The 26,689-nt window shown below is 46.4% G+C and overlaps 1 protein-coding gene across 1 annotated transcript; it reads right to left on the reverse strand.

Annotated features, from left to right (window-relative positions):
• Positions 1–2,113: 2,113 nt before the first annotated feature.
• On the reverse strand, positions 2,114–26,689 carry LOC120300658 (tripartite motif-containing protein 54-like). Its single transcript, XM_039326958.1, has 10 exons — positions 26,252–26,689; positions 19,867–20,027; positions 19,413–19,578; positions 18,442–18,537; positions 15,178–15,411; positions 13,972–13,994; positions 13,745–13,869; positions 11,355–11,623; positions 8,454–8,639; positions 2,114–2,490 (listed from the first exon to the last, which is right to left on the reverse strand). The coding sequence occupies exons 1-10, from the start codon at positions 26,417–26,419 to the stop codon at positions 2,389–2,391; spliced, it is 1,530 nt and encodes a 509-aa protein (XP_039182892.1). The 5' UTR covers positions 26,420–26,689; the 3' UTR covers positions 2,114–2,388.

Genomic DNA, 26,689 nt, shown 5'->3' on the forward strand with positions numbered 1-26,689 from the left:
TTCCAGCTGATCGGCGCTTCTTCTGGGCTCAACAGAAGCGCCAGGATCAGCGCCGAGCTCCAGCTGGAGCCTGGCGCTGATCCTGGCGCTTCCGCTAAGCCCTGACAGCCCTGAAGAAGCCCCAATCAGCTGGAAAGCAGCACTGATCCTGGCACTTCCGCTGAGCCCTGACAGCCCTGAAGCTCCAGCCATCTCTTGCTTAGGCTTGTGCGGTGCTGCCACCAGGTCAGTTCATTCCTCTCCCCCGCTACCACTTTTCTAGGATGGTCGCGTACCACCTGCCAGGTGCCAATGTACCACAGTGGTACTCGTACCACGGGTTGAAAAACCCTGGTCTAGGCAAAGAGGGATGAAACATTTCTGAGAAAGTTCCGAGAAGATAATATTCAGAATATTAAAATATTCTGATAATATTCAGAAGCTCTTAGGACAAGTGTCCTCCTGTAGGAGAAAGATTGGCAGAATCAGGAGGAGGAGTCAAAAGAGGCATCAGCTTAGAATCATTATGTAGTCACAAAAGAATGAAGTCCAATCCTCCTTGAATGCTATTGACCCTTATCTAGTACTAACCAGATGGTAACAGTTAGTCTGAGAAGATTCTTGTGCCTAGGCTTTAACCATAAATTAGTACAGGTAATCCTCGGCTTACAACATTCACTTAGTGACTGTCACTAAATCACCATACGTGACTTTCCCAACCGGCTTCCGACAAGCATCGTCAATGGAAGAAACCAGATTTTCATAACAGTCACAAAATTCCCCAAAATCACTGTAATTGTAGCGATTCGCTTAGCACTCACTGTGCCAAAAAGGTCACAAACTGGGGCACAGCTCAACTAACAACTGCCTTGCTTAGTCACAGAAATTTTGGGCTCAATTGTGATTGTAAGTCAAGGATTATCTGTCCTATAATGTACAACCTCTGCTTAAGAACATGCGTTTCGTGCACCTGATGCCCCATGGTTTATTGGAGGATAAAGGTGGGGAGTCAGAACGCATCTGAATGTGCAAGATTTGGTTATTTTAGCTTCTTGGAATAAAGGGTAGTTTTACTCTTCATGTGGCGTTGATAAATTTACCCCCCACACCAGCATCGACAATTGGGAAGTCGTTAAAAAGATCCCTGAAAAATGGAAAAATCTCTTCTGTAGCATAGCCCCCAAATAGCCAACGCTACCTGGATTTATCTTTGAAGTCAGAGTTGTACTTAACTTAGAAGTGTGGTAAGAAAGCACCTCCTTGCCAATCCTTTTTACTATGCCCCCCAAATCATAAGAATAAAACTCAGGAAAAGAAATACAGAAACAATGTTTCACTCATGAAACCACCTGGCTATTGCTATTGGATTCCCAAAGAGAGCTTGCTAAAAGAAATAGACGGAATAAAGATAAGGGGATAAAAAAGAATGACATCTATTTGACGAGATTGAAACTCAAGGAAGCCAGCATTTCAGACCCATTGCTAACCTTTGTGAAACAAGCTAAACAAATCTAATAACAAAAGCACACAAAGCAAGCCTCCAATTACAAAATGCTGTAAAACTGTATAAAAATCCTTGCACTCATCGAATCAATTTGTTAGCTGTCCCAGAACTGCATGCTCTTGCTGGTTCTGCTCATCAATAAAGAAGCTTCTTTCCTAAGCAGCCAGCCTCCATTTTCTATTCCCAGCTTGGAACCGGACCTGATTTTTCTTTCGCCAGAAGCATCTTTACTTTTACAACTAGTACGGCAGCCATTTTGTGACAGTGCTTGAAATTCCACCAGGCCATAAAAATGACTCTTAAATATACTTCATTTTCTAATGACACTGTAGTTCAAAATTTGTACAGGTAATCCTTGACTTACAACAGTTGGTTTAGTGACCGTTCGAAGTTACAACAGCACGGAAAAAGGTGACTTATGAGCCTTTTTCACACTTATGACCGTTGCAGCATCCCCATGGTCATGTGATCAACGGTCAGACACTGGTTCATATTTATGACAGTTGCCGCATCCCGGGATCATGTGACACCTTTTGTGACACCCCCCTTTTGTGACCTTCCGACAAGCAAAGTCAGTGCTTAAGCCGGATTCGCTTAACAACCACGTTACTAACTTAACAACTGCAGTGATTCACTTAAAACCGTGGCAAGGAAGGTTGTAAAATGGGGCAAAATTCACTTACCCAACGTCTCGCTTAGCAACAGAAATTTTGGGCTCTCAATTGTGGTTGTAAGTCAGGGACAACCTGTAATCTCTTGCCACAGAGCTTCTCGTCTTCCTGCAGGAAGATTTGACCGGGATGATGATGTCCCAAACCCTGCTAGAAATTCAGATGCTTGCAGAGCAGAAAAAAAAGTCTCCAACACGGACCAAGAGAAGCGTGGTGCTCTTCCACCAACTTGTCTTAATCATGGAGCCAAAGGGTAGGGTTGAAGAAGCTGCTAAGGAGAGGTTCCGTGAAGTCCTCACTTCTCCATCGGTCAGCTGGGGTACTGGAGTCGGAAGCCTGAAAAAGACAGAAAGGCTGGGATTTGACTCAAGAATGGCTTCCATAAGTAAGGATGGAAACAAGAAGCTCTAGACTTAAGGTCACACCACGAAGCTTCCTGATGGAAGAGAACACTGGTAGCTCAAGGTTGAACTGAGGGGTTCTTGGTGCTCTCTGAGATCGGTTTTTCTGTAGATGTTTCATGACCCAACTAGGTAACGTCATCAGTTCTAGAAGAGAGTGGGGTTTGCGAGGAGGAGGAGGAGGGCGAGGAGGAGGAGGAAGAGAAGGAGGAGGAAGAGGAGGAGGAGGAGGAGGAGGAGGAAGAGAAGGAGGAGGAGGAGGAGGAGGAGGAAGAGAAGGAGGAGGAGGAGGAGGAGAACTGTGGGGTCCTTGGTGCTCTCTGAGATTGGTTTCCCTGTAGATGTTTCATGACCCAACTAGGTAACGTCATCAGTCCTAGAAGAGAGTGGGGTTTGAGGAAGAGGAGAAGGAGGAGGAGGAGGAGAAGGAGGAGGAGGAGGAGGAGGAGGAGGAGGAGGAGGAGGAGGAGGAGGAGGAAGAAGAAGAACAGGAGGACTGTGGGGTTTTTGCTGCTCTCTGAAATCGGTTTCCCTGTAGATGTTTCATGACCCAACTAGGTAACGTCATCAGTGCTAGAAGGGAGTGGGGTTTGCAGAGGAGGAGGAGGAAGAGGAGAAGGAGGAGGAGGATGGAGAGGAGGAAGAGGAAGAGGAGGAGGACTGTGGGGTCCTTGGTGCTCTCTGAGATTGGTTTTTCTATAGATGTTTCATGACCCAACTAGGTAACGTCATCAGTGCTAGAAGGGAGTGGGGTTTGCAGAGGAGGAGGAGGAGGAAGAGGAGAAGGAGGAGGAAGGGGAGGAGGAGGAGGAGGGAGAGGAGGAGGAGGAGGAGGACTGTGGGGTCCTTGGTGCTCTCTGAGATCGGTTTCCCTGAAGATGTTTCATGACCCAACTAGGTAACGTCATCAGTGCTAGAAGGGAGTGGGGTTTGCAGAGTGAAGGAGGAAGAGGACGATGACTGTGGAGTCCTTGATGCTCTCTGAGTTAGTTGTTGGCTTGCAGATGTTTCATTACCCAACTAGGTAGCATCATCAGTGCTACTCACACTACTTGCGCTGATGATGTTACCTAGTTCGGTAATGAAATGTCAACGAAGCTGAGCAGGGCGCTCTCGTCCAGCTCAGCCTCTGCTCTCACTGCTCTGCTTCTGGAGCATCAGGAGCAAGAGGCTTGGCGGTCCAGCTGGGGGGAGGGGGAGAGGGGAACCGGGCAGGCACATGCACAGCTCCCCTCACCCAAGAGAGGATTTTGGGGCGCCGCTCTTGCGAGTGGGGTTGTGCGCATATGAGCTGGCCTGCCACTCACCCAGCCTGATTGCAAATAGGGCATGGTCCGACAGTGGGCCACGGCCCACAGATTGGGGACCCCTATCTTAGGGCATTATGTGAACCCAGCCTCTTTGGCTAGTTTGTTTTAATGTGTCTTATGTGAGCCCAGAAAATTGACATAAATGTAATACGGAAGTATACTCATCACGAAGTCTGTTGTGTGACTGTAACTCTAGAGCAAAAGTCAAAAGATTCTTCCTAGGATTGTGTCCACAAGAAATCACAAACATAAACCAGATGCCATAAAATTCTGTGGCAATAACCGAGTAACAGAACAACAGAATTGGAAGGGACCTTGGGGGTCTTCTAGTCCATCCCCCTTCTGCTCAGGCAAAAAACCTTATACCATTTCAGACAAATGGCTGTTTAGTCCCTTCTTTAAAACTTCCAGTGATGAAGCACCCACAACTTCTGGAGGCAAGTAGTTCCACTGGTTAATTGTTCTCACTATTAGGAACTTAATAATAATAATAATAATAATAATAATAATAATAATAATAATAATAATAATACCTACAAATAGAAATAGAAAGACTGTGGCAAAAGCAAGCAAGGGTAGTACCAATAGTCATAGGCTCCTTGGGTGCAATCCCAAAACAACTGGAGCACCATTTGAACACCATTGGCATTGACAAATTCGCTATTAGTCAATTTCAAAAGGCGGCCTTATTAGGAACTGCTTCCATCCTGCGACGATATCTGTAATACCATCAAACATCCACATCTGCCTATCCCAGGTCCTGGGTAAGGACTCGATAGGTAGACAAAATGCCAAATCCAGTCTGAACATCTGGTTGACTGTGCGATGATCGATAATAATAATAATCAGAATAGACAAGAAAGAACTGGAGAAGATAACAAAATACAAAGACCTACAAATAGAAATAGAAAGACTGTGGCAAAGGCAAGCAAGGGTAGTACCAATAGTCATAGGCTCCTTGGGTGCAATCCCAAAACAACTGGAGCACCATTTGAACACCATTGGCATTGACAAATTTGCTATTAGTCAATTGCAAAAGGCAGCCTTACTAGGAACTGTTTCCATCCTGTGACGATATCTGTAATACCATCAAACATCCACATTTGCCTATCCCAGGTCCTGGGTAAGGACTCGATAGGTAGACAAAATGCCAAATCCAGTCTGAACATCTGGCTGACTGTGCGATGATCAATAATAATAATAATAATAATAAAGTTGGAAGGGATATTGGAGGTCATCTAGTCCAACCCCCTGCTCAGGCAGGAAACCCTATACCATTTCGGACAAATGGCTGTCCAATTTCTTCTTAAAAACTTCCAGTGTTGGAGCATTCACTGCTTCTGGAGGCAGGTTGTTCCACTGGTTAATTGTTCTCACTGTCAGGAAGTTTCTCCTTAATTCTAGGTTGCTTCTCTCCTTGGTTAGTTTCCACCCGTTGCTCCTTGTCCTGCCTTTAGGCGCTTTGGAGAATAGCCTGACTCCCTCTTCTTTGGGGCAGCCCCTGAGATAGTGGAACATGGCTATCATGTCCCCCCTCATCCTTCTCTTCATTAGTTAGTTCTAGGCTGCTTCTAACCTTGGTTAGTTTCCATCCGTTGCTTCTTGTCCTGCCTTCAGGTGCTTTGGAGAATAGCTTGACTCTCTCTTCTTTGGGGCAGCCCCTGAGATAGTGGAAGACTGCTTGTCATTAAACTAGACATACCCAAGTCCAGCAACCGTTCTAGGGTTAGGGCTGTGTGGTGTATTCATGTTTGCAACTAGTGGGTCAGGGTTAGATATAGCTCAACTGCCGACCCTTTTACTTTAGCATTTATTCCTCCCCAAACAATGCTGTGTCCACTCTTATGGACTGCCATTTTATCCTTCTCAAATGTCCAGAGTTTTATTCATAATGGAGGGAAAGGAGCAAGATCCAGCTGCTAGGAATTGTGGCCCAAAACACCACTTATTTTTGCCACAAAACTTCCAGAACTCGCTAGACAAGAGATAGCTACGGCCAACTTAACAGAATAACAGAGTTGGAAGGGCACCTTGAAGGTCTTCTAGTCCAACCCCCTGCTCAAGCAGGAGACCCTATACTATTTTAAACAAATGGTTGCCTAATCTCTTCTTAAAATCTTCCAGTGATGAAGCACCCACAACTTCTGGAGGCAAGTAGTTCCACTGGTTAATTGTTCTCACTATTAGGAAGTTTCTCCTTAATTCTCCTGCTTCTTTCTTTGGTTGTTTTCCATCCGTTGCTTCTTGTCCTGCCTTCTGACGCTTTGGAAAATAAGTTGACCCTCTCCTCTTTGTGGCAGCCCCTCAAATACTGCAAGACTGCTATCGTGTAGAAGATGTATTAATAAACCTACAGCTTCAGCAGAGAGCCTGGTTAATTCATGGCCGGTATCCTTAATTACTCATCCTAATGACTCATTGCAATCAACTCTATACAGATCTCTCCAGCTGCTTGGAGATGACAGTGGGAAGGGGGGGGGGTGTCATCAGGGTATAGTGTTAAAAAGTCATAGGATGTGATCAAAGCTCTGCTTGCCTTTAATGTCTGTTGTAGGCTTTTAAGATTTCTGTTATAATTCCCTAGCCACACCAATAAAGAGCATTCTGAAATCCCTGCTGTAGCTGTTTTTTTTAAAAAAATCTTTCAATTTATCTCTGTCACATCTTACACCAAACCCTGCATCAAGACAGATTTTTTTTTCTAATTTTACTAACTTAGTTCTTTTATTTATATCCCACAAATTATTATTTTTACAAATAATATAATAATAATAATAATAATAATAATAATAATAATAATAATAATAATAATAATAATAAAGTTGGAAGGGACCTTGGAGGTCATCTAGTCCAACCCCCTGCTCAGGCAGGAAACCCTATACCATTTCAGACAAATGGCCGTCCAGTCTCTTCTTAAAAACTTCCAGTGTTGGAGCATTTACCACTTCTGGAGGCAGGTTGTTCCACTGGTTAATTGTTCTCACTGTCAGGAAGTTTCTCCTTAGTTCTAGGTTGTTTCTCTCCTTGCTTAGTTTCCATCCGTTGCTTCTTGTCCTGCCTTCAGGTACTTTGGAGGATAGCTTGACTCCCTCTTCTTTATGGCAACCCCTGAGATATTGGAAGACTGCTACCATGTCACAGTTGCTACTATTGAGCAAGGTACCCCCTATACTATACCTGTGCATTTGTTTTTTCTTGCCTAAATGTAGAACCTTACTTTTTTCACCACTGAATTTCATTTTGTTAGATAGCGCCCAGTGTTCTAGTCTGTCCAGATCCTCCTGTATCCTAAGCCTGTCTTCTGGAGTGTTGGCTATTCCTGCCAGCTTGGTGTAGTCTGCAAATTTGATGAGTTCTCCATCTATCCCCTCGTCCAAATCGTTGAGGAAGATGTTGAAGAGCACTGGGCCCAGAACAGAGCCCTGGGGCACCCCACTCCACACTTCCCTCCATGTAGATGCGGTTCCATTGAGGACCACACGCTGAATACGGCCAGTCAGCCAGCTACAGATCCATCTGGTGGTGATTCTGCCTACCCCACATTTTTCTATCTTAACCCACATTTTTCTATCTTGAAGGTGGCAAAGATATTCAAGACATGTTCCTCCTTCTAGTTTCCCCACATCAACAACCTTGTAAAGTGGGTTAAGCTGAGAGACAGAAATTGGCTCAAGGTCACCCAGCTAATGCCTAAGGCGGGACTAGAACTCACTGCTTCCTAGTGATTGGCCCACCCAGCCGGCTTTCATGCATAAGGCGAGACTAGAACTCATTGCTTCCTGGTGATTGGCCCAAAGTCACCCAGCCGGCTTTCATGTGTAAGGCGGGACTAGAACTCACTGCTTCCTAATGATTGGCCCAAAGTCACCCAGCCGGCTTTCATGCGTAAGGCGGGCCTAGAACTCATTGCTTCCTGGTGATTGGCCCAAAGTCACCCAGCTGGCTTTCATGCATAAGGCGGGACTAGAACTCACTGCTTCCTGTGATTGCACAAAGTCACTCAGCCATGCATAAGGCGGGATTAGAACTCACTGCTTCCTTGTGATTGGCCCAAAGTCACCTAGCTGGCTTTCATGCGTAAGGCGGGACTAGAACTCACTGCTTCCTGTGATTGGCCCAAAGTCATCCAGCCGGCTTTCATGCCTAAGGCAGGGGGTTGGACTAGATGACCTCCAAGGTCCCTTCCAACTTCATCACCATCATCATCATCATCATCATCATTATTATTTATACTGTATGTCTATAGAGATTCATAATCCTGGTGGTCCCAAAGGAGCTTGGTTTTTTTTTTTTCCCTAGAAAACATTTTGCTTCTCACCTTTCTCAGAAATGTCTTGAATGCGAAGCGAAAAGGTTTTAAGGAAAAACAACAAGGAAGTCCAGTTGCCTTTTGAAAAAGCAGCTTTTAGGATTACCTCTGCTGGAAACAAATGCTTTTAAAATGCCTTTTAAAAAGGCATATGGTTTTTCACAGGGCCCAGCAAACTTTGTGCGTGTGTGTGTGTGTGTGTGTGTGTGTTTGTGTGTGTCTTGATCTGACTTCATCCAAACGCTCAGAGGAATATCATTGGCTAATATGGTACCCAACCTGGCTGGCAGTTGATGCCATTCCGTGTCCATCCTCTTCGTTCTCTGCTGAGCTGTCCGTGGTGCTGAAATCTTCTCCAGGCGCTTGCCCCACGCTTTGAGTAGGTACATTGTCTGCTCGGTCAGCCTCAGGCAGAGGTGATGTCGAACTGGAGTCAAGCACCTGGAGCCCTCCATCCAGCTGAGTCTAAAAATATATGCATATCCAGGAGACGAAAAAGGAGCGTAAATCTGGATATTCAACAAAATCCTAGATTTGAGAATGTTGTGATGTCTATATCGGATTACCTGGCATAAATCAATCTACAATAGATTTGTTTTTTTTTTTTTAAAAAAAATCTAGTTTGAGGGAACTGAAAAGGTATCAATCTACCCATTTCCTTGTAGAAAGAGTGTAGAGTTTCTAAAATGCTTCTTAACTGCCTGTGTATCACACATCGAACTTAAATCTTAGCAAATCGCCAGGGCTTCACTTCACATGTCTCTCAAAACAGGCTACATTACAATAAAATCTTGATCTATCGAGGAACTTGGGGGAAAGAACCATCTATTATTGGGTGTGACTCACACTGTTGCCTTGCTTAGCAACAGATGTTCTGGTCCCAGTTGTGGTTGAAAGTCGAGGACTATCTGTATCAGGAATTTGAAAGGTGTGGGTATAAGAATCATTGGGCATATGATAACCTAACTAACATACCAACATCAAAGACCATTCATGGTTAACCTGATTACTGAACTAATTATTCTGTGTCCTCAGCTTCTTCTATGAAACCATTTTTCAGGTGTTTGAAGAGTAGTAAACTGCCAGAATCACTTCCAAGAGAGGGATAACAATAGCAGTAGCGCTTAGACTTATATAGCACTTCACAGTGCTTTTCAGCCCTCTCTAAGCAGTTTACAGAGTCGGCCTATTGCCTCCAACAATCTGGGTCCTCATTTTACCAACCTCGGAAGGATGGAAGGTTGGTAAAATGAGCCAGTGCATCCCTCCATCCATCCATGGATCCATCCCTCCAACCCTCCATCCATCCATCCCTCCAACCAGTGAGGATCGAACTGCCAAACTGCTTGAGCTAGTGAACTGCTGGCAGTCGGCAGTGAGCAGAAGTAGTTTGCAGTACTGCATTCTAACCACTGCGCCACCATGGCTCATGGTCATGGATGGCCATATAAATGCAGTAGACAGTTGTTTGCTTGTTTGTTTGTTTGGATGGATGGATGGATGGATGGATGGTTGGTTGGATGGATGGATGGATAGAGGGTTGAATTGATGGATGAATGAATGGATGGTTGAATAGGATGAATGAATCTATGTATGTTTGGATGGATGGATGGGGGGATGGAAGATGGATGAATGAATGGATGGTTGAATAGGATGAATGAATCTATGTATGTTTGGATGGATGGAATAGGATAAATGAATCTATGTATGTTTGGATGGATGGATGGATGGATGGATGGATGGATGGATAGATAGAGGATTGAATTGATGGATGAATGAATGGATGGTTGAATAGGATAAATGAATCTATGTATGTTTGGATGGATGGATGGATAGATAGAGGGTTGAATTGATGGATGAATGAATGGATGGTTGAAAAGGATAAATGAATCTATGTATGTTTGGATGGATGGATGGATGGGTGGATGGATAGAGGGTTGAATTGATGGATGAATGAATGGATGGTTGAATAGGATAAATGAATCTATGTATGTATGTTTGGATGGATGGATGGATGGATAGATAGATAGAGGGTTGAATTGGATGAATGAATGGATGGTTGAATAGGATGAATGAATCTATGTATGTTTGGATGGATGGATGGATGGATGGATAGATAGAGGGTTGAATTGATGGATGAATGAATGGATGGTTGAATAGGATGAATGAATCTATGTATGTTTGGATGGATGGGTGGATGGATGGGATAGAGATGGATGAATGAATGGATGGTTGAATAGGATAAATGAATCTATGTATGTTTGGATGGATGGATGGATGGATGGATAGATAGAGGGTTGAATTGATGGATGAATGAATGGATGGTTGAATAGGATGAATGAATCTATGTATGTTTGGATGGATGGATGGATGGGTGGATGGATGGAGGATTGAAGGGATGGATGGTTGGATGCATGGATGGAGGATTGGATGGATGGATGGATGGATGGATGGATGGATAGATAGAGGGAGGGAGGGAGGGTTGAAGGGATGGATGGACGAATGCATGGATGGATGCATGGATGGAGGATTGGAAGCATGGATGGAGGATTGGATGGATGGATAGATGGAGGGAGGGAGGGAGGGTTGAAGGGATGGATGGTTGGATGGATGGATGCATGGATGGAGGGTTGGAGGATGGATGGATGGAGGGTTGGAGGGATGGATTCATGGATTCATGGAGGGATGCAGGGATGGATGGTTGAAGGGTTGGAGGGATAGAGGAATGGGTGTGTATGCACATACACACACATACACACATACACAGAGAAGGCAATCGTGTTTTCCTTCAGTCTTCTATTCTCAGGGTCAAAACTATCTCCTTCCTTCAAACCTCTCTTCTAAAACTTAGTTTCCAGCCCCCTGATCACCCCTATCCCCCTTCTTTAAACCTCTTCCAGTTTCTATACATCCTTCTTAGTGGTGCCCACTAACACGATGTTCAAGCTGGTGTCTGAGCAAAGCAGGAGAGAGGGGAGTAAGGCTTGCTCCTCAAGTGCACAAACCGGGAGAGTGAGAACTGAGAAATTTCGCATAAAAGTCAAATTCGGCAAAAGGGAAAAGAAAGTAGAAAAAGAAAGAAGACGACAGCGGAAGAACCAAGAGGATGGAGTTGGCACAGATGGCTTCCAGCTTTTAGAGTGGGATTTCTGGATCAGGAGACTGGGATTTGGATCTTACCTGCTGGGTGGCCCATAGATGGCTTTCTTGACTAGTTTCAACTAGAGATTCAGTGGCCTCTGGGGTTGACGCTCCTGCCCCAACAGCAGCACAGTTCCGAGTCCCGTTCACCAGAGGAGATAGTCCTTGCCACGGGTCTTCGTGTCTAAGGGCAAAAGGGTCGTTGAGGTCCTCTTCCCTCTCACCACCTTCTGGTTCCGTCTCTCCTAAAGTGTCTTCTGATTCCCCACAGCCCCCTTCTTCTTCAGCCGCCAATTCGGGGTCTTCAACTAGAGCAAAGACAGATGTTGGTGGGATGAACATCAAAGTCCCAAAGACCCCTTTTCCAAAAGGCAACTGGACTTTCTTCTGTATGTGTGGTTTTTTTTTTCTTGGAAAAGGTCTCGCTTCACATCCAAGAAGCTTCTTCAGTTCTGAAGAACTGAAAAAGCATCTTAGGTGAGAAGTGAAACGCTTTCAAAGAAAAAACAACAACGAGAAAGTCCCCGTTGTGAAAAACCAAATGCACAGGTATAATATATAGGGGGTACCTTGCTCAATAGTAGCAACTGTGAGAGGGATCTCGGAGTCCTAGTGGACAATCCCTTAAATATGAGCCAGCCGTGTGCTGCAGCTGCCAAAAAAGCCAACACAGTGCTGGGCTGCATTAACAGAGGGATAGAATCAAGATCACGTGAAATGTTAATACCACTTTACAATGCCTTGGTAAGGCTACACTTGGAATACTGCATCCAGTTTTGGTCACCCCTATGTAAAAAAGATGTTGAGACTCTAGAAAGAGTACAGAGAAGAGCAGCAAAGAAGATCAGGGGACTGGAGGCTAAAACATATAAGGAACGGTTGCTGGAATTGGGGATGTCTAGTTTAATGAAGAGAAGGATGAGGGGGGACATGATAGCAGTGTTCCAGTATCTCAGGGGCTGCCACAAAGAAGAGGGAGTCAAGCTATTGTACAAAGCCCCTGAAGGCAGGACAAGAAGCAACGGATGGAAACTCATCAAGGAGAGAAGCAACCAGGAACTAAGGAGAAACTTCCTGACAGTTAGAACAATTAACCAGTGGAACAACCTGCCTCCAGAAGCGGTGAATGCTCCAACATTGGAAGTTTTTAAAAAGAGACTGGACAGCCATTTGTCTGAAATGGTATAGGGTTTCCTGCCTGAGTAGAGGGTTGGACTAGATGACCTCCAACATCCCTTCCAACTTTTTTATTTTTATTTTTTTTTCAATATCTCTTAAGACTCACCCTTTCTATTGACCTCACCGCGTGGGTGCAACATTGGTGTAATTCAGGTTGAAAATGCCTTTGGCTGACATTCAAATATTGACTTCTTTGGCGCATGGATCTCTCTGGCCATTAGGAACTTCACGCTACCCCTCCTATCCATCAATATCCCAGATTTACGTGGCTGGTTGGGGTCCTTGAGATATCTTTTAAGTAGCACCTACGGATTTCCCTTCCTAAAATATACACGTAGTAGTAACCTTACTATATTTTGAAGCCAGGAAAATCCCATCTTATTCTCTTGGGCTTCTAAAAGTATTAACCTTGAGACCAAGATCGGCTAAATAGAATACAGACTAACCAAGTTGGGACATTCAAGGTCATTTAATCCAACTCCTTGCTCAGGCAGGAGACCCTATACCAGAGGTGGGCCACCATGGCTCCTTTGAGCTGTGGACTTCAATTTCCCAGGATTCCTAAACCAGCCATGTTGGCTCGGGAATTCTGAGAGTTGACGCTCAGAGCTTGTAAAGGGCCCTTACTGTAGTTGCCTACCCCTGCCTTATATCATTCCGGATTGTCCACTCTATTTTTGAAAACTTCCAGTGTTGGAGCACCCACAACTTCTGGAGGCAAGCTGTTCCACCGATTAATTGTTCTCACCGATAGGAAATTTCTCCTTACTTCCAGGTTGCTTCTCTCTTTGGTTAGTTTCCCTCCGTTGTTTCTTGTCCTACCTTCAGGTGCTTTGGATGAAACGTGGAAGTGGTTTCAATCCTCTTAATTTTCATTTTGAAGGCCTGAAAGGCTTTCTTACCACTGAGAATGATTCATCAGGAGGACAGACTGTCTCCCAGAATTGTGGGGGGCTCCATTACTGGAGGTTTACAAGAAGAGACTGGACAGTCATTTGTCTGAAATGGTATAAGGATTCCTGCCATGGGCAGAGGATTGGACTAGAACGGGGGTCTTCAAACTTGGCCCTTTTATGACTTGTGGACTTCAACTCCCAGAATTCCTCAGCCAGGCACATGTGCCTGGCTGAGGAATTCTGGGAGTTGAAGTCCACAAGTCATAAAAGGGCCAAGTTTGAAGACCCCTGGACTAGAAGATCTTCCAGGGTCCCTTCCAGCCCAAAGATTCCATGTTTCCGTGATTCTATGACCTTTAATGAAATCCAGTTGATACAGGATTCGTTCCTCCACATTGAAATCCACTGCGTAGTGCTCCATGTTGTCATATCCTGGTTCTAGGACTTCTGCTTGGTAGCTGTGGCTCATCTCCATAATCCTGCAAGGAAGAGGGATGAAGTTACAGGTGGAAACCTTTGATTCTTTTTTTTTTTTCAATTCCCAAAGGCATGGATATTGTAAGGGAGTAAATCCTACTCACCTTTGGATGAGAACTTTGGCATTCTGATATATTGGGAAAAAAGGAGACAAAAAGATCAATACAAAAAACATCATAGGTTAGTCTTCAGCTTACATCAGTTCATTTAGTGACCATTCCAAGTTACAACAGCACTGAAAAAAGTGACGTATGACCGTCTTTCATTTACGACCGTTGCAGTATGCCCGTCACATAATAAAAAATCCAGATGCTTGGCAACTGACTCATATTTATGATGGTTGCAATGTCCCGGGGTCATGTGATCCCCCCAAATCATCAACTTTACCCGGATTTATCTTTGAAGTTACCAGAGTTGAGCTTAGCTTAGAAGCATCTTTACTGTCGTAACGAGTAGGGCAGCCATTTTGTGACAGTGCTTGAAATTCTACCAGGCTTTCTTTTAGAGCAGGCGGTCTTCAAACTTGGCCGTTTTATGACTTGTGGACTTCAACTCCCAGAATTCTTCAGCCAGAGTGCCTGGCTGAGGAATTCTAGGAGTTGAAGTCCACAAGTCATAAAAGGGCCAAGATTGAAGACCCCTGTTTTAGAGAGTCGTTGAGGCCACCTGGAAGTTTACCTGTGTCCTCAGGATCACCTGAGTAGTGCAAATGTGTGTAGAGCAGGGGGTCTTCAAACTTGGCCGTTTTATGACTTGTGGACTTCAACTCTCAGAATTCTTCAGTCAGAGTGCCTGGCTGAGGAATTCTGGGAGTTGAAGTCCACAAGTCACAAAAAGGGCCAAGTTTGAAGACCTCTGGTGTAGAGCTTTCTTGGCTGCAGGGGATGTTTTCTGCCCTGGGTCCCTTCTCCGTTGACGACAAGTGCAGGCTGTTGGGGATGAGTCTGTGTTGTCTGCATCTCAAACTTGGATTTCCGGAACGGGTTTCCAGAAAACACAGCAGAATACAAGAACCATTTGCAGTTTGAGATGCAGACAACACAGACTCATCCCCAACAGCCTGCACCTCTCTAAAAAAAGGCAAAGGACCAGCTGTCTGCAAGGAGTATAAATCCTTCCTTTCCCCACCATTCAGTCAGAACCTGAAGAAGCTTCTTGGATGAGAAGCGAAACATCTTCAAAGGAAAAACAAGAACGTCCAGTTGCTTCCTGAAAAAAGCACTTTTGGGACACCTTTGGTCTTAATTATAGTTGTTAAGTCGAGGATACCTTTGATATATTTTACATTTTGCTGGTTTCGGGGCCCTTACTTGGACGAAAACGGACATCTGAGGCTCTTCCATGGATTGCAGGGCTGTGTCCACCAGCTTGGAAGAAGATTCGATGTGGTCGCTGCAAATTTTGCTCAGCCCTTTCAGATGCTGGGTCTTGCGCTCCTGTTCGTAAGTGACCCGTTGCAGCATGATCTTTCTCCGCTCTTCCAAAATAGCCCCCATGCGGTCAAACTTCTCACACAGGGCCTGCTTCTTAGCGTTGCAATTTGCCTGCTCAAGAGAGAAGGGTCAGGCAATACAGCCAGGTTAGATGGTCTAATACAGTGGTTCTCAACCTTTTTAATGCCGCGACCCCAACCAGTCGTAAGTCGAGGACTACTCAACCGGTCGTAAGTCGAGGACTATTCAACTGGTGCAGCACCGTTTGCAGAATGGGACTTTTGGCGGGCTCAGCAGGGCAGAGACAGCCTGGACAATTCCTTTTGGCTTTTGAAAGCCAATAGAATTAGACTCTATTCAAGAGTCTATTCTATTGGCTTTCAAAAGCCAATAGAATAAAAGGGAGTAGCACAGCTAAGGAAAAGGGGGAAAAATGGTGGACTGCGTTGTTTGGTGACCCCCGTGAAATGGTCATTCGACCCCAAATGGGGTCCCGACCCACAGGTTGAGAACCACTGGTCTAATAAATCATTAGTCACCAACAAGATTAGCAAAAATGTTTAAAAACATGTCAGAGAAATGTTGGAAATGTAAACACAAACCAGGTACTTATCATCATATGTGGTGGATATGTATTAAAGCAAGGAGATATTGGACAATAATCCACACTTGATTAGAAAAAATGTTAGAGAAACACATAGACCAGGGGTAGGCAACCTTGGCTCTTTTATGACTCGTGGACTTCAACTCCCAGAATTCCTGAGCCAGCCATGGTGCAGCATGGAAACCTCTCCCTTTCCCCTCAGCATGGCTGGCTCAGGAATTCTAGGAGTTGGAATCCACACATCTTAAAGTTGCTGAGGTGGAATGGACTAGGCCAGGGGTAGGCAACCTTGGTTCGTTTTATGACTCGTGGACTTCAACTCCCAGAATTCCTGAGCCAGCATGGCTCAGCTTGGAAACCTCTCCCTTTCCCCTCAGCATGGCTGGCTCAGGAATTCTGGGAGTTGAAGTCATAAAAGAGCCAAGGTTGCCTACCCCTGACATAGACTGTAAACCTGAATTTTTTTTTACTAGGTATAATACCAGAAAAACTTGATAAGCAAAGTACATATTTGATTCAACATGTGATAACAGCGGCAAGAATTATATTTGCACAATATTGGAAGAACGAAGAAATACCACCAGAAGAAGAAATCATCAAAAAAAATATTAGACTGTGCGGAAATGGACAGACTCACTTTAAGGTTGAAAGAAAAAGAAGGAAACAGAATATTTTTAAACTTGGGGCCTATTTTGTCAATGGTTAGAGAAAAGATTTAGGGATTAGGAATTTACTTTGTATTAGTGAATAAGATACTCAGACAACATGCTTTTATTGAATAATTATTATTGTACTCTGTTAAAATAATAATAATAAAACTTTAAGCCATGGTTGGTTACTGAGGCTGGCTTTGCCCAACAGTACACTCTGGGGATGTCAAAATGTAGCCATTTTGTGAGGATGCCCACTGCATATGTTTGCGGTCTAGTCCCTGTTTAAAAACTGTGGAGTTTCTTGCTAATCATCCTTCTGATTCTACTTTTTTTTAATTCATCAGCCTGGATGGCTTTCTAACCAAAAGAGTTAGCATACTTTTAAAAATACATGATAGATTTTAATTCCTGGAGGATAAATTATGTCTACACATATATATATATTTTAAAACAAAAGCGATTAGTACCACACATTTGAAAAGTATCTAAATTTCACACACTTGTTCCGGAGATTTATTTGGCTTCATTTACTTGATTTTTTTTTTTTAAAAAGCCATTTATTTACAATCAAATGAAGTAGGAAGGGGGAGAGGGAACTTGAAAGAACTCAAATTTCAAATTGCACTGGGGAGATGTTTTTCCCCTTGTTACCTTCATAAATACTTGATTCATCCTGAATCACACCTAGTATGACGCCATCAAATAAATTTAGATAAAAGTCTTTTGCAACTTCTATTTTTTTATATATCCTTACAAGCTTCATCTTTTATATGCAGTTTTAAGAGGGTGAAGAAATATATTACAGATTGTCCTTGACTTACAAGCACAATTGGGGCTACAATTTCCATTGCTAAGCAAGACAGTTGCTAAGTGAGTCAGGCTAAGGTGGGACTAGAACTCAGCGTCTTTGGGTGATTGGCCCAAAATCACCCAGCCGGATTCCATCCTTAAGGCAGGACTAGAATTCACCATCTCCAGGTGATTGGCCCAAAATGACCCACTCAGATTCCATTCCTAAGGTGAGACTAGAACTCAGCGTCTCCAGGTGATTCGCTCAAAGTCACCCAGCTGGTTTTCATCCTTAAGATGGGACTAGAACTCACCGTTTCTGGGTGATTGGCCCAAAGTCACTCTGCCTGCTTCTGTCCTTAAAGTGGGACTAGAACTCACCATCACCTAGTGTTTGGCTCAAAGTCACCCAGCTGGTTTTCATCCTTAAGGTGGGACTAGAACTCACTGTCTCCTGGTAATTGACCCATAGTCACCCAGCTGGCTTTTGTGCTTAAGATGGAACTAGAACTCACTGTCTCCTGCTTTCTAGCCTGATGCCTTAACCACCAGACCAGGGGTAGGCAACCTTGGCTCTTTTATGACTCGTGGACTTCAACTCCCAGAATTCCTGAGCCAGCCACGCTGAGGGAAAAGGGAGAGGTTTCCAAGCCGAGCCAGGCTGGCTCAGGAATTCTGGGAGTTGAAGTCCACGAGTCATAAAAGAGCCAAGGTTGTCTACCCCTGACCTAGACCAAACTGGCTCATTTGCAACATTCAGTGGTCACATGACCGCGTTTTATGACAGTTTTGCTGAGAAAAAAACAGCATTTTTGGTTTTCAGCAAAACCATGCCTGTAGCCAACAAGGGGTTCACATTTATGAGCACTGTATCCACTTAATGACCACGGCAAAAATGTCATAAGATCGGGTCGGTCATTGGGTTGGGCAGGCAGCCTTACGGTCATAACTTGAGGACTGCCTGTATTTCTCTATTCCAGTTAATTATCTTGTGTGAATGCAGTCCCTGGAAATGTTTGGGGGTGTCAAGAAGTCTGGAAGCCATTCCTGGTTTTCAGAAAAAAAAAAAAAAAAGGAAGATGAATCGGGGCCTACCTCAACATTCCTGCCCTTGCTTTGCAGTTCCTCCATGTACGTTTGGATCCTGTCATTGGCTGCCACAAGAGTCCCGATTCCATCGGTCAGCAACGCCTAGATAGGAGCAGACGGCCTTGCGGTCAAGATCTGTATTTATTTTATACACACCCCACCTTTATTATCTTCTTGTAAACAACTCAAGGCGGCAAACATCTTCTTCTTACCATTTTCCCCACAAAAGCAACCCTGTGGAGTGGGGTGGGGTGAGAGAGAAGGACTGGCCCAAGGTCACCCAGCTGGCTTTGATGCTTAAGGCGGGACTAGAACTCACCATCTCCTGGTGATTGGCCCAAAGTCACCAAGTTGGTTTTGATGCCTAAGACAGGACTAGAACTCACAGTCTCCTGGTGATTGGCCCAAAGTCACCAAGCTGGCTTTGATGCCTAAAGCAGGACTAGAACTCACCGTCTCCTGGTGATTGGCCCAAAGCCATCAAGTTGGCTTTGATGCCTAAGGCAGGACTAGAACTCACCATCTCCTAGTAATTGGCCCAAAGTCACCAAGCTGGCTTTGATGCCTAAGGCAAGACTAGAACTCACCATCTCCTGGTGATTGGCCCAAAGTCACCAAGCTGACTTTGATGCCTAAGGGAGGACTAGAATTCACAGACACCTGGTGATTGGCCCAAAGTCACCAAGCTGGCTTTCATTCCTAAGGCGGGACTAGAACTCACCATCTCCTGGTGATTGGCCCAAAATCACCCAGATGGCTTTCATGCCAAAGGTGGGATTAGAACTCATGGTCTCCTGGTGATTGACCCAAAAAGTCACACAGCCAGCTTTCATGCATAAGGCAGCACTAGAACTCACCATCTCCTGGTGATTGGTGCACAGTGTGCCATTGTGTGCCATTGTGACTATAAAGGTTGCCTCGCCTCGCCTCGCCTCCCCTTGCCTTGCCTTGCCTTGCCTTGGCAGGCAGGGGCGCACCTTCTGCTTTGTGTAGATGTCCGAGAGTGGAGCCACTTCACATTCCTTGTGTTCCCCGAAAACCTTGCACAGGGAGCATGTGGGAACAGCGCACGTCACACAGTAAATGTTGATCCTTTCCTCCTCGTGCTCTTCGCAAGTTGCGTGCTCGCTTTTTAACAGAGGTCTGTTAGAGAAGAAAGAAAAATATTGGGGGGAGAGGAGAAAAGAAAAGAATATACGACGGGAGGAAGAATAGGTCTCCCCAAGGTTTCCAAATCCTCTTTAATTCTGTGATTGGGTCAAATCTGCTGCCCCCTTTTGAAGAGTCTACCCGGATCTCGCAAGCTGGAATAATAACCCCTTGGCGAGATGGGACGGCAAAGGAGTTTAACAAACCAATAAATAAATAAATCCGTCCGCATTTGGGGATGAGGGTGAAAGATTCCCCAGAACAGCTGAGAAGGCAGCCCACCTCTCTGGTCCGCTTGCTGGCGCTTGCTTGTAGATATCGATGATGTTCTCCACCAGGAGATTCCGTTGCAAGCCGTAGATGCCGTGTCTGTCCAGGACAACTTCGTGGCGGCAGGATGGGCAGCGGAATCTCCCTGCAGAGCCCAGAGTGGTCCCTCGAGACTGCGGGGTGCAACAGACCGGGAGGATCAATACACCAATAGGTAAGGTAGATGCTCGCTTTGAGGCAGCTTTGCTGTATGGCAGCAGTTCTCAACCTATGGGTCGCGACCCCAGAGCCGAGGTGGCGCAGCAGTTAGAGTGCAGTACTGCAGGCCACTTTAGCTGACTGTGTTCAGCAGGTCAGCGGTTCAAATCTCACCGGCTCAAGGTTGACTCAGCCTTCCATCCTTCCGAGGTAGGTAAAATGAGGACCCAGATTGTTGGGGGCAATGTAATATATATATATATATACATTGCTTACTGGTGTACACCGCTTACAGAGTGCTTGCACTTAAAGTGGTATATAAGTCTCATAAATAAATAAATAAATTTCACGGGGGGTCGCCAAGCAAGGCTGTCTGCCATTTTTTCCTCCTTTTCCGGCGGGTGCCTTACCTCCCTCGGGCTGGGCCAGCTGGTGGCCCAGCCGGTGGTCGGCCTGCGCCGTCTCTGCTGCTTGCCAGCTACGCCTTGGCCGGCGCAGGGGGCAGCACCACGCATGCGCGGCGCTCCCGGGCAGGGAAAGTCCTTGACTTACGACCGGTTGGGTAGTCCTCGACTTACGACCCATTTAGTCGTAGACTGATGACCTGTTTAGTCCTCGACTTACGACCGGTTGGGGGTCGCGGCATTAAAAAGGTTGAGAACCACTGCTGTATGGAGAGTTCCCCGTGGAGCGCTCAAGTACAGCTGAAACCATGTCTGGTGGGTTAAAGCTGCATTTCGGGAGGGGGAAGGGGAAAGGGGAAAGGGGAAGGAGGAGAGCAGGAGGAGGAGGAAGAGGGAGGGAGGCAGGGAGGAAGAAGGAGAAGGAGCTGGAGAGGGAGAGGAAGAGGGAAGCAGGGAAGAAGGGGAAGGGGAAAGGAATGAGGAAAGAGACAGAGGGAGGGAGGAGAAGGAGCTGGAGAAGGAGAGGAAGAGAAAGAGGAGGGAAAGGGAAAGGAATGAGGAAAGAGACGGAGGGAGGGAGGAGAAGGAGAGGAAGAGCAAGAGAAGGGAAGGAGGGAGGAAGAAAGGAGAGGGGAAAGGAATGAGGAAAGAGGAAGGAGGAAGGAGGAGAGGGAAGGGAGAGGGAGAGAGGGAGCAAGGAGGAAAGAGAGAGGAAGAGGGAAGCAGGGAAGAAGGGGAAGGGGAAAGGAATGAGGAAAGAGACAGAGGGAGGGAGGAGAAGGAGCTGGAGAAGGAGAGGAAGAGAAAGAGGAGGGAAAGGGAAAGGAATGAGGAAAGAGACGGGGGAGGGAGGAGGAGAAGGAGAGGAAGAGCAAGAGAAGGGAAGGAGGGAGGAAGGAAGGGGAGGGGAAAGGAATGAGGAAAGAGGAAGGAGAAGGAGAAGAAGGAGACGGAAGGGAGAGGGAGAGAGGGAGGAAGGGGAGGAAGGGAGAGGGAGGGAGGAAGGGAGGGAGGAGTTGGAGGAGAGGGAAAGGAAGAGGGAAGCAGGGAGGAAGAGGAAAGGAATGAGGAAAGAGACAGAGGGAGGAAGGAGAAGGAGCTGGAGAAGGAGAGGAAGAGAAAGAGGAGGGAAAGGGAAAGGAATGAGGAAAGAGACGGGGGAGGGAGGAGGAGAAGGAGAGGAAGAGCAAGAGAAGGGAAGGAGGGAGGAAGGAAGGGGAGGGGAAAGGAATGAGGAAAGAGGAAGGAGAAGGAGAAGAAGGAGACGGAAGGGAGAGGGAGAGAGGGAGGAAGGGGAGGAAGGGAGAGGGAGGGAGGAAGGGAGGGAGGAGTTGGAGGAGAGGGAAAGGAAGAGGGAAGCAGGGAGGAAGAGGAAAGGAAAGGAATGAGGAAAGAGACAGAGGGAGGAAGGAGAAGGAGCTGGAGAAGGAGAGGAAGAGAAAGAGGAGGGAAAGGGAAAGGAATGAGGAAAGAGACGGGGGAGGGAGGAGGAGAAGGAGAGGAAGAGCAAGAGAAGGGAAGGAGGGAGGAAGGAAGGGGAGGGGAAAGGAATGAGGAAAGAGGAAGGAGAAGGAGAAGAAGGAGACGGAAGGGAGAGGGAGAGAGGGAGGAAGGGGAGGAAGAGGGGAGGGAGGAGGGAGGGAGGAGAGGAGGGAGAGGGAAAGGAAGAGGGAAGCAGGGAGGAAGAGGAAAGGAATGAGGAAAGAGACAGAGGGAGGAAGGAGAAGGAGCTGGAGAAGGAGAGGAAGAGAAAGAGGAGGGAAAGGGAAAGGAATGAGGAAAGAGACGGGGGAGGGAGGAGGAGAAGGAGAGGAAGAGCAAGAGAAGGGAAGGAGGGAGGAAGAAAGGAGAGGGGAAAGGAATGAGGAAGGAGGAAGGAGGAGGAGAGGGAAGGGAGAGGGAGAGAGGGGATGAAGGGGGAGGGAGGGAGGAAGGAAGGAGGAAAGAGAGAGGAAGAGGGAAGCAGGGAGGAAGGGGAAGAGGAAAGGAATGAGGAAAGAGACAGAGGGAAGAAGGAGAAGGAGCTGGAGAAGGAGAGGAAGAGAAAGAGGAGGAAGAAAGGAGAAAGGGATGAGGAAAGAGACGGAGGGAGGAAGGTGAAGGAGGAGAAGGAGCTGGAGAAGGAGAGGAGGAGGGAAGGAAGGAGGAAGGAAGGGGGAGGGGAAAGGAATGAGGAAAGAGGGAGGAAGGAGGAGAAGAAGGAGAAGGAGAGGGAGAGAGAGAGGGCGGGGATGAAGGGAGAGGGAGGGAGAGAGGGAGAGAGGAAGGAAGGAATCAGGTGGTCTCTTGGGGTGTGTTTCAAGGGCATCAGATATTATTTAGTCCTTTGGACTAATCCCAAAATCATCCTCCACTTAAAATTCAGAAGGGGACCAAGTTGAGCCCACATAACTGATCACCTTGAGACATCTTATCCCAAGCAAATCCAACCTGTTTAGCTTCTTTGTAGTGTGGTTTTGTGAGGAACTAACCCCCCACCCCACCCCACCCCGCATCTTAAGTGGGTTATTTGGGTAGGTTAAGTTGCCCATGTTTCTGAAAACAGACACTCACATAGAAACAGAGACTGGAGGAAAGAGAAAACTAGCAAGCTTTGGCTCTCTGTAACTCAAATGTTACCATGTTTCCCCCGAAAATAAGACTGGGTCTCCCCCCCCCTCTAAAAGAGGCACCAGGACTTATATTCAGAGTAGGCCTTACCTCACCTCCAGCACCGACAGCCCCACCCAGCCGGTCCACTTCTTCTGGGGCTGAAGTTCTGCAGCTGCATTCGGGCCTGCATTTTGCAGTCAGGCCTTTCCAGAAGGCCTAAGCAGGCAAGTACTGTGCTTGGTGCTCAGCTGCTGAGGTCTTCCAGAACCAAGCTACGGATTGAGTCCATCTCTTGGTTCTCGGCTGCAGAGGCCTTCCGGAAAACCCTATGACTAAGAAATTCAGGCCTGGCTGCAGAAGAGGCCTTAGAAGAAGTGGGCTGGCGAGGAGAGGCCTGGCTGCAAGGGAAGCGGATGCGGGGCGGGTGGGGCAGCTCCACACCCCCAACCCAGTTTGATTTTTAGGTGTGTGCCTCACACCAAAACTATGGCTTATTTTTGGAATAGGGGTTATATTAGGCCCACCCCCCAAAAATCAAGCTAGGGCTTATTGTTGGTGTAGGCCTTAGTTTCGGGAAACACGGTCGAACGCTTTCTCCAACCTGCTGCAAATTTCTTCCCGTCTCACCTTTCAAAACCAGGGCAAAGCCAACAGTTCCAGAATTTGAAAGACGTCCCTCTTCTTTGCAGCCCAGGCCTCTCAAAGGTCAATGGCTCAATGCACACCCCTCCAGGGGGTTAGCAGGGGCCTAACTAGATCTGCTCCAGCAAAAGAGCATATTATTTTTTGCAAGGAATCCAAATGCCAAAGACCGACCGACTGACTGGAGCCGAGCCGTGATATCCAATAGCGCAAAGGCAGGTGTCGGTCATCCCCAAGGGGAAAACAAAAGACTGAGAACGAAAGCTTTCGTCGACCTTCAGGAATTGTGGACTTGGTGCCACAACTGTCTCTTGGAAGAAATCTCGATGGTATATATTGCACAAAGAAAAAAGGCCAGACTGGTGGCAGGTCTCAATCAGATGTGTATTTATTTATTTGCATCCTGGCTTTGTTAGGCTATTGTTTCAACCGTTTGTGTCTTGGGTTGCTTATTGTTGTTGTTGTTATTATTATTTGGTAAGCAGCCCAGAGTCCCTGAGAGTAGGTGGGCAGCAACATAAATTCTCATAAACAAACAAATAATTAAATCCTGTCAGGTGGGCTGGCCTGAGAGAGAAAGAGAGAGAGAGAGAGAGAGAGAGAGGGAGGGAGGGAGGGAGGGAGAGGGGAAAAAGAGATGGGGAGAGAGGGAAGGAGGGAGAGGGAAAGAGAGAGCGGGAAAGACGGAGAGAGGGAGGGAAGGAGGGAAAAGAGGAGAGATGGGGAGAGTGAGGGAGAGGGAAAAAGAGGGAGGAGAGATGGGGAGAGAGAGAGGGGGGAGAGGAAAAAATAGGGGGGAGAGAGGGAGGAAGGGAGAGGAAAAGAGAGGGGGGAGAGATGGGGAGAGAGGGAGGGAGGGGAAAAGAGAGAAGGAGAGAGACGGAGAGGGAGGGAGGGAGGGAGGGAGAAAAAGGGGGAGAGACAGGGAGGAGAGAGATGGGGAGAGAGACGGGGAGAGACGGGGGGAGAAAGAGAGAAGGCAAGAGAGGAGGAGGAAGGGAGGGAGAGAAAAAAAGAAACAAGCCCAAAGCAACCAGCTGACTTTTCTGCCTAACGCAGAACTACAACTTACTGTCTCCTGGTAACTGTCCAGAAGTCACCCAACCCGCTTTCATGCCTAAGGCGGGATTAGAACGCACAATCTCCTGGTGATTGGCCCAGTCATCCTGCTGGTTTTCACGTTTAAGGGGGAACTAGAATTCACAGGCTCCCGCTTTCTCGTCTGGTGCCTTAACCAGTAGCCCAAACTGGCACTCTATGTTGTGGTTTTCCTGATCTGAATTCACTAATACAGGTCCCTGTTACTCCAAGCAGGTCAAGGGTGTGTTAAAGAAAGTCAAGATGGTGGTCAAAACCAGGAAAGCCCTGCCCCCTTTTAAAAAATGGGTGGGGCTTAGATAGGAAGATTGTGGCTGCCATCTTGGGTATTTTTGACCACAAAGGAGGCTGTCCCTGCTCCAAGAAATATGGAAATGTAGAATAGGTTTTCTTAAAGCATCGAACATGGCAAATAAGTAGACTTTGGCCCTTGGGGTTGAGTGTATCTAATATCAGTGTGATGGGAGTTAGTTAGACATAATAATATTGTAATAGAGTGTGAACTTAGGGCTTTTGAAATAAGAGATGATAAGAAATGGCAGGTTGGAGAACTGGAGGGAAAGCCTGCATTTCAAACTAATTGTGGAGAATGTGATTTATGACTGTTAATTAGAGGAGGGAATTGTGTTTGATACTATGTGCTAAGGGGAGGGGAATTCAGATTTTGGCTTCGCTTATGCATGTGCCGATGCTATGCTGCTCGAATAAAGATTTTTTAAGGTAAACAATGCCTGAAAGTTCTTTGAAGAGTTTCATCTGTCGGAACCATGAGAATCAGAGTAATTTATTTTCAGAAGGAATCCTTCCCAGCATTCCTTGCAGTTCCTCTAAAGCAGACATGTCAAACTCGTGACGTCATGTGACGTCGTGCAACATATCAGGACGATTTCGCCATTGCCGGCAATGGGGTGGCGTGGCTTCTGGATGATGCGTCGGGCCGGCAGTTCAGAACTTTAGCCTTTTTAAGATGTGTGGACTTCAACTCCCAGAATACCTCAGCCAGCAACGCTGGCTGAGGAATTCTGGGAGTTGAAGTCCACACATCTTAAAATGGTTAAGGTTGGGTGACACTGCTCTACTAAAGTTTCTCTGGATGTAGGAACCCGAGCCTTAATTTCTGAACTCTTTTTTCCTTTCCTGATCTGCTGGATTTCAGTTTCCTGTCTTTCTGAAGTAGTTAAGACATGAAATACAAAGTCTAAAGTAGACGCAATGTCGTTTGTAAAAAGGACAACAACTGTACTCACCCTCTGAAAAAGACCAAATTACAGCCACCCACAAACACCGACGATACGATCCCATCCACCTGGTTCTCCCCTCCGCTGTGATCCTTGAAATCTCTGACGGCATCTTAACCAAAGTCCCCAAAGGGTTGACCCAACTCGGCTCTCCCAACTCTTGAGAGTCATGTCGGAGGAACATTTCCATAATCTGCTTTGAAAGGTTTCTCCCCCACAACTCACCTGAAAAATGTCATTGGCACACTTCCGGCAGAGATTGTGCTGACACGGGAGAATGACCACGGGTTTGGTGAACATCTCCAGGCAAATGGGGCAGATGAGTTGCCTCTCCAAGTTCTCCATCGTGGGACAGTCCCTTGGGTAGGAGGTGTATTCCAGGTGCTTCGACATGACAAGGGTTCAAGGCGGCCGTTCGGGAAGGTGCAGCTCCTTCTGTGTGTCCTTGCAGGACACTGTGGTGGGAAAAAGCTGGAGAAGCCCAGAAACATCTGACGGCTTCGTTTCCCCAGGGGATTCTCACATGCTACTTGAAGGCTCCAGAAATATAACCGCAGTGTCTCTGATGCCCCCCACCAGTGGTTTAAGTTTCGACTCAGTCTTAAAGGGCCACTTCAGCTCAAATGCAAAAGTTGGCGTCTCAAAGGTGGAAGCCAGGATTAA

This window comes from Crotalus tigris, unplaced genomic scaffold (genome assembly GCF_016545835.1).
Source record: "Crotalus tigris isolate CLP2741 ecotype Arizona unplaced genomic scaffold, ASM1654583v1 scf7180000024347.1601321, whole genome shotgun sequence".
NCBI lineage: Eukaryota > Metazoa > Chordata > Lepidosauria > Squamata > Viperidae > Crotalus > Crotalus tigris.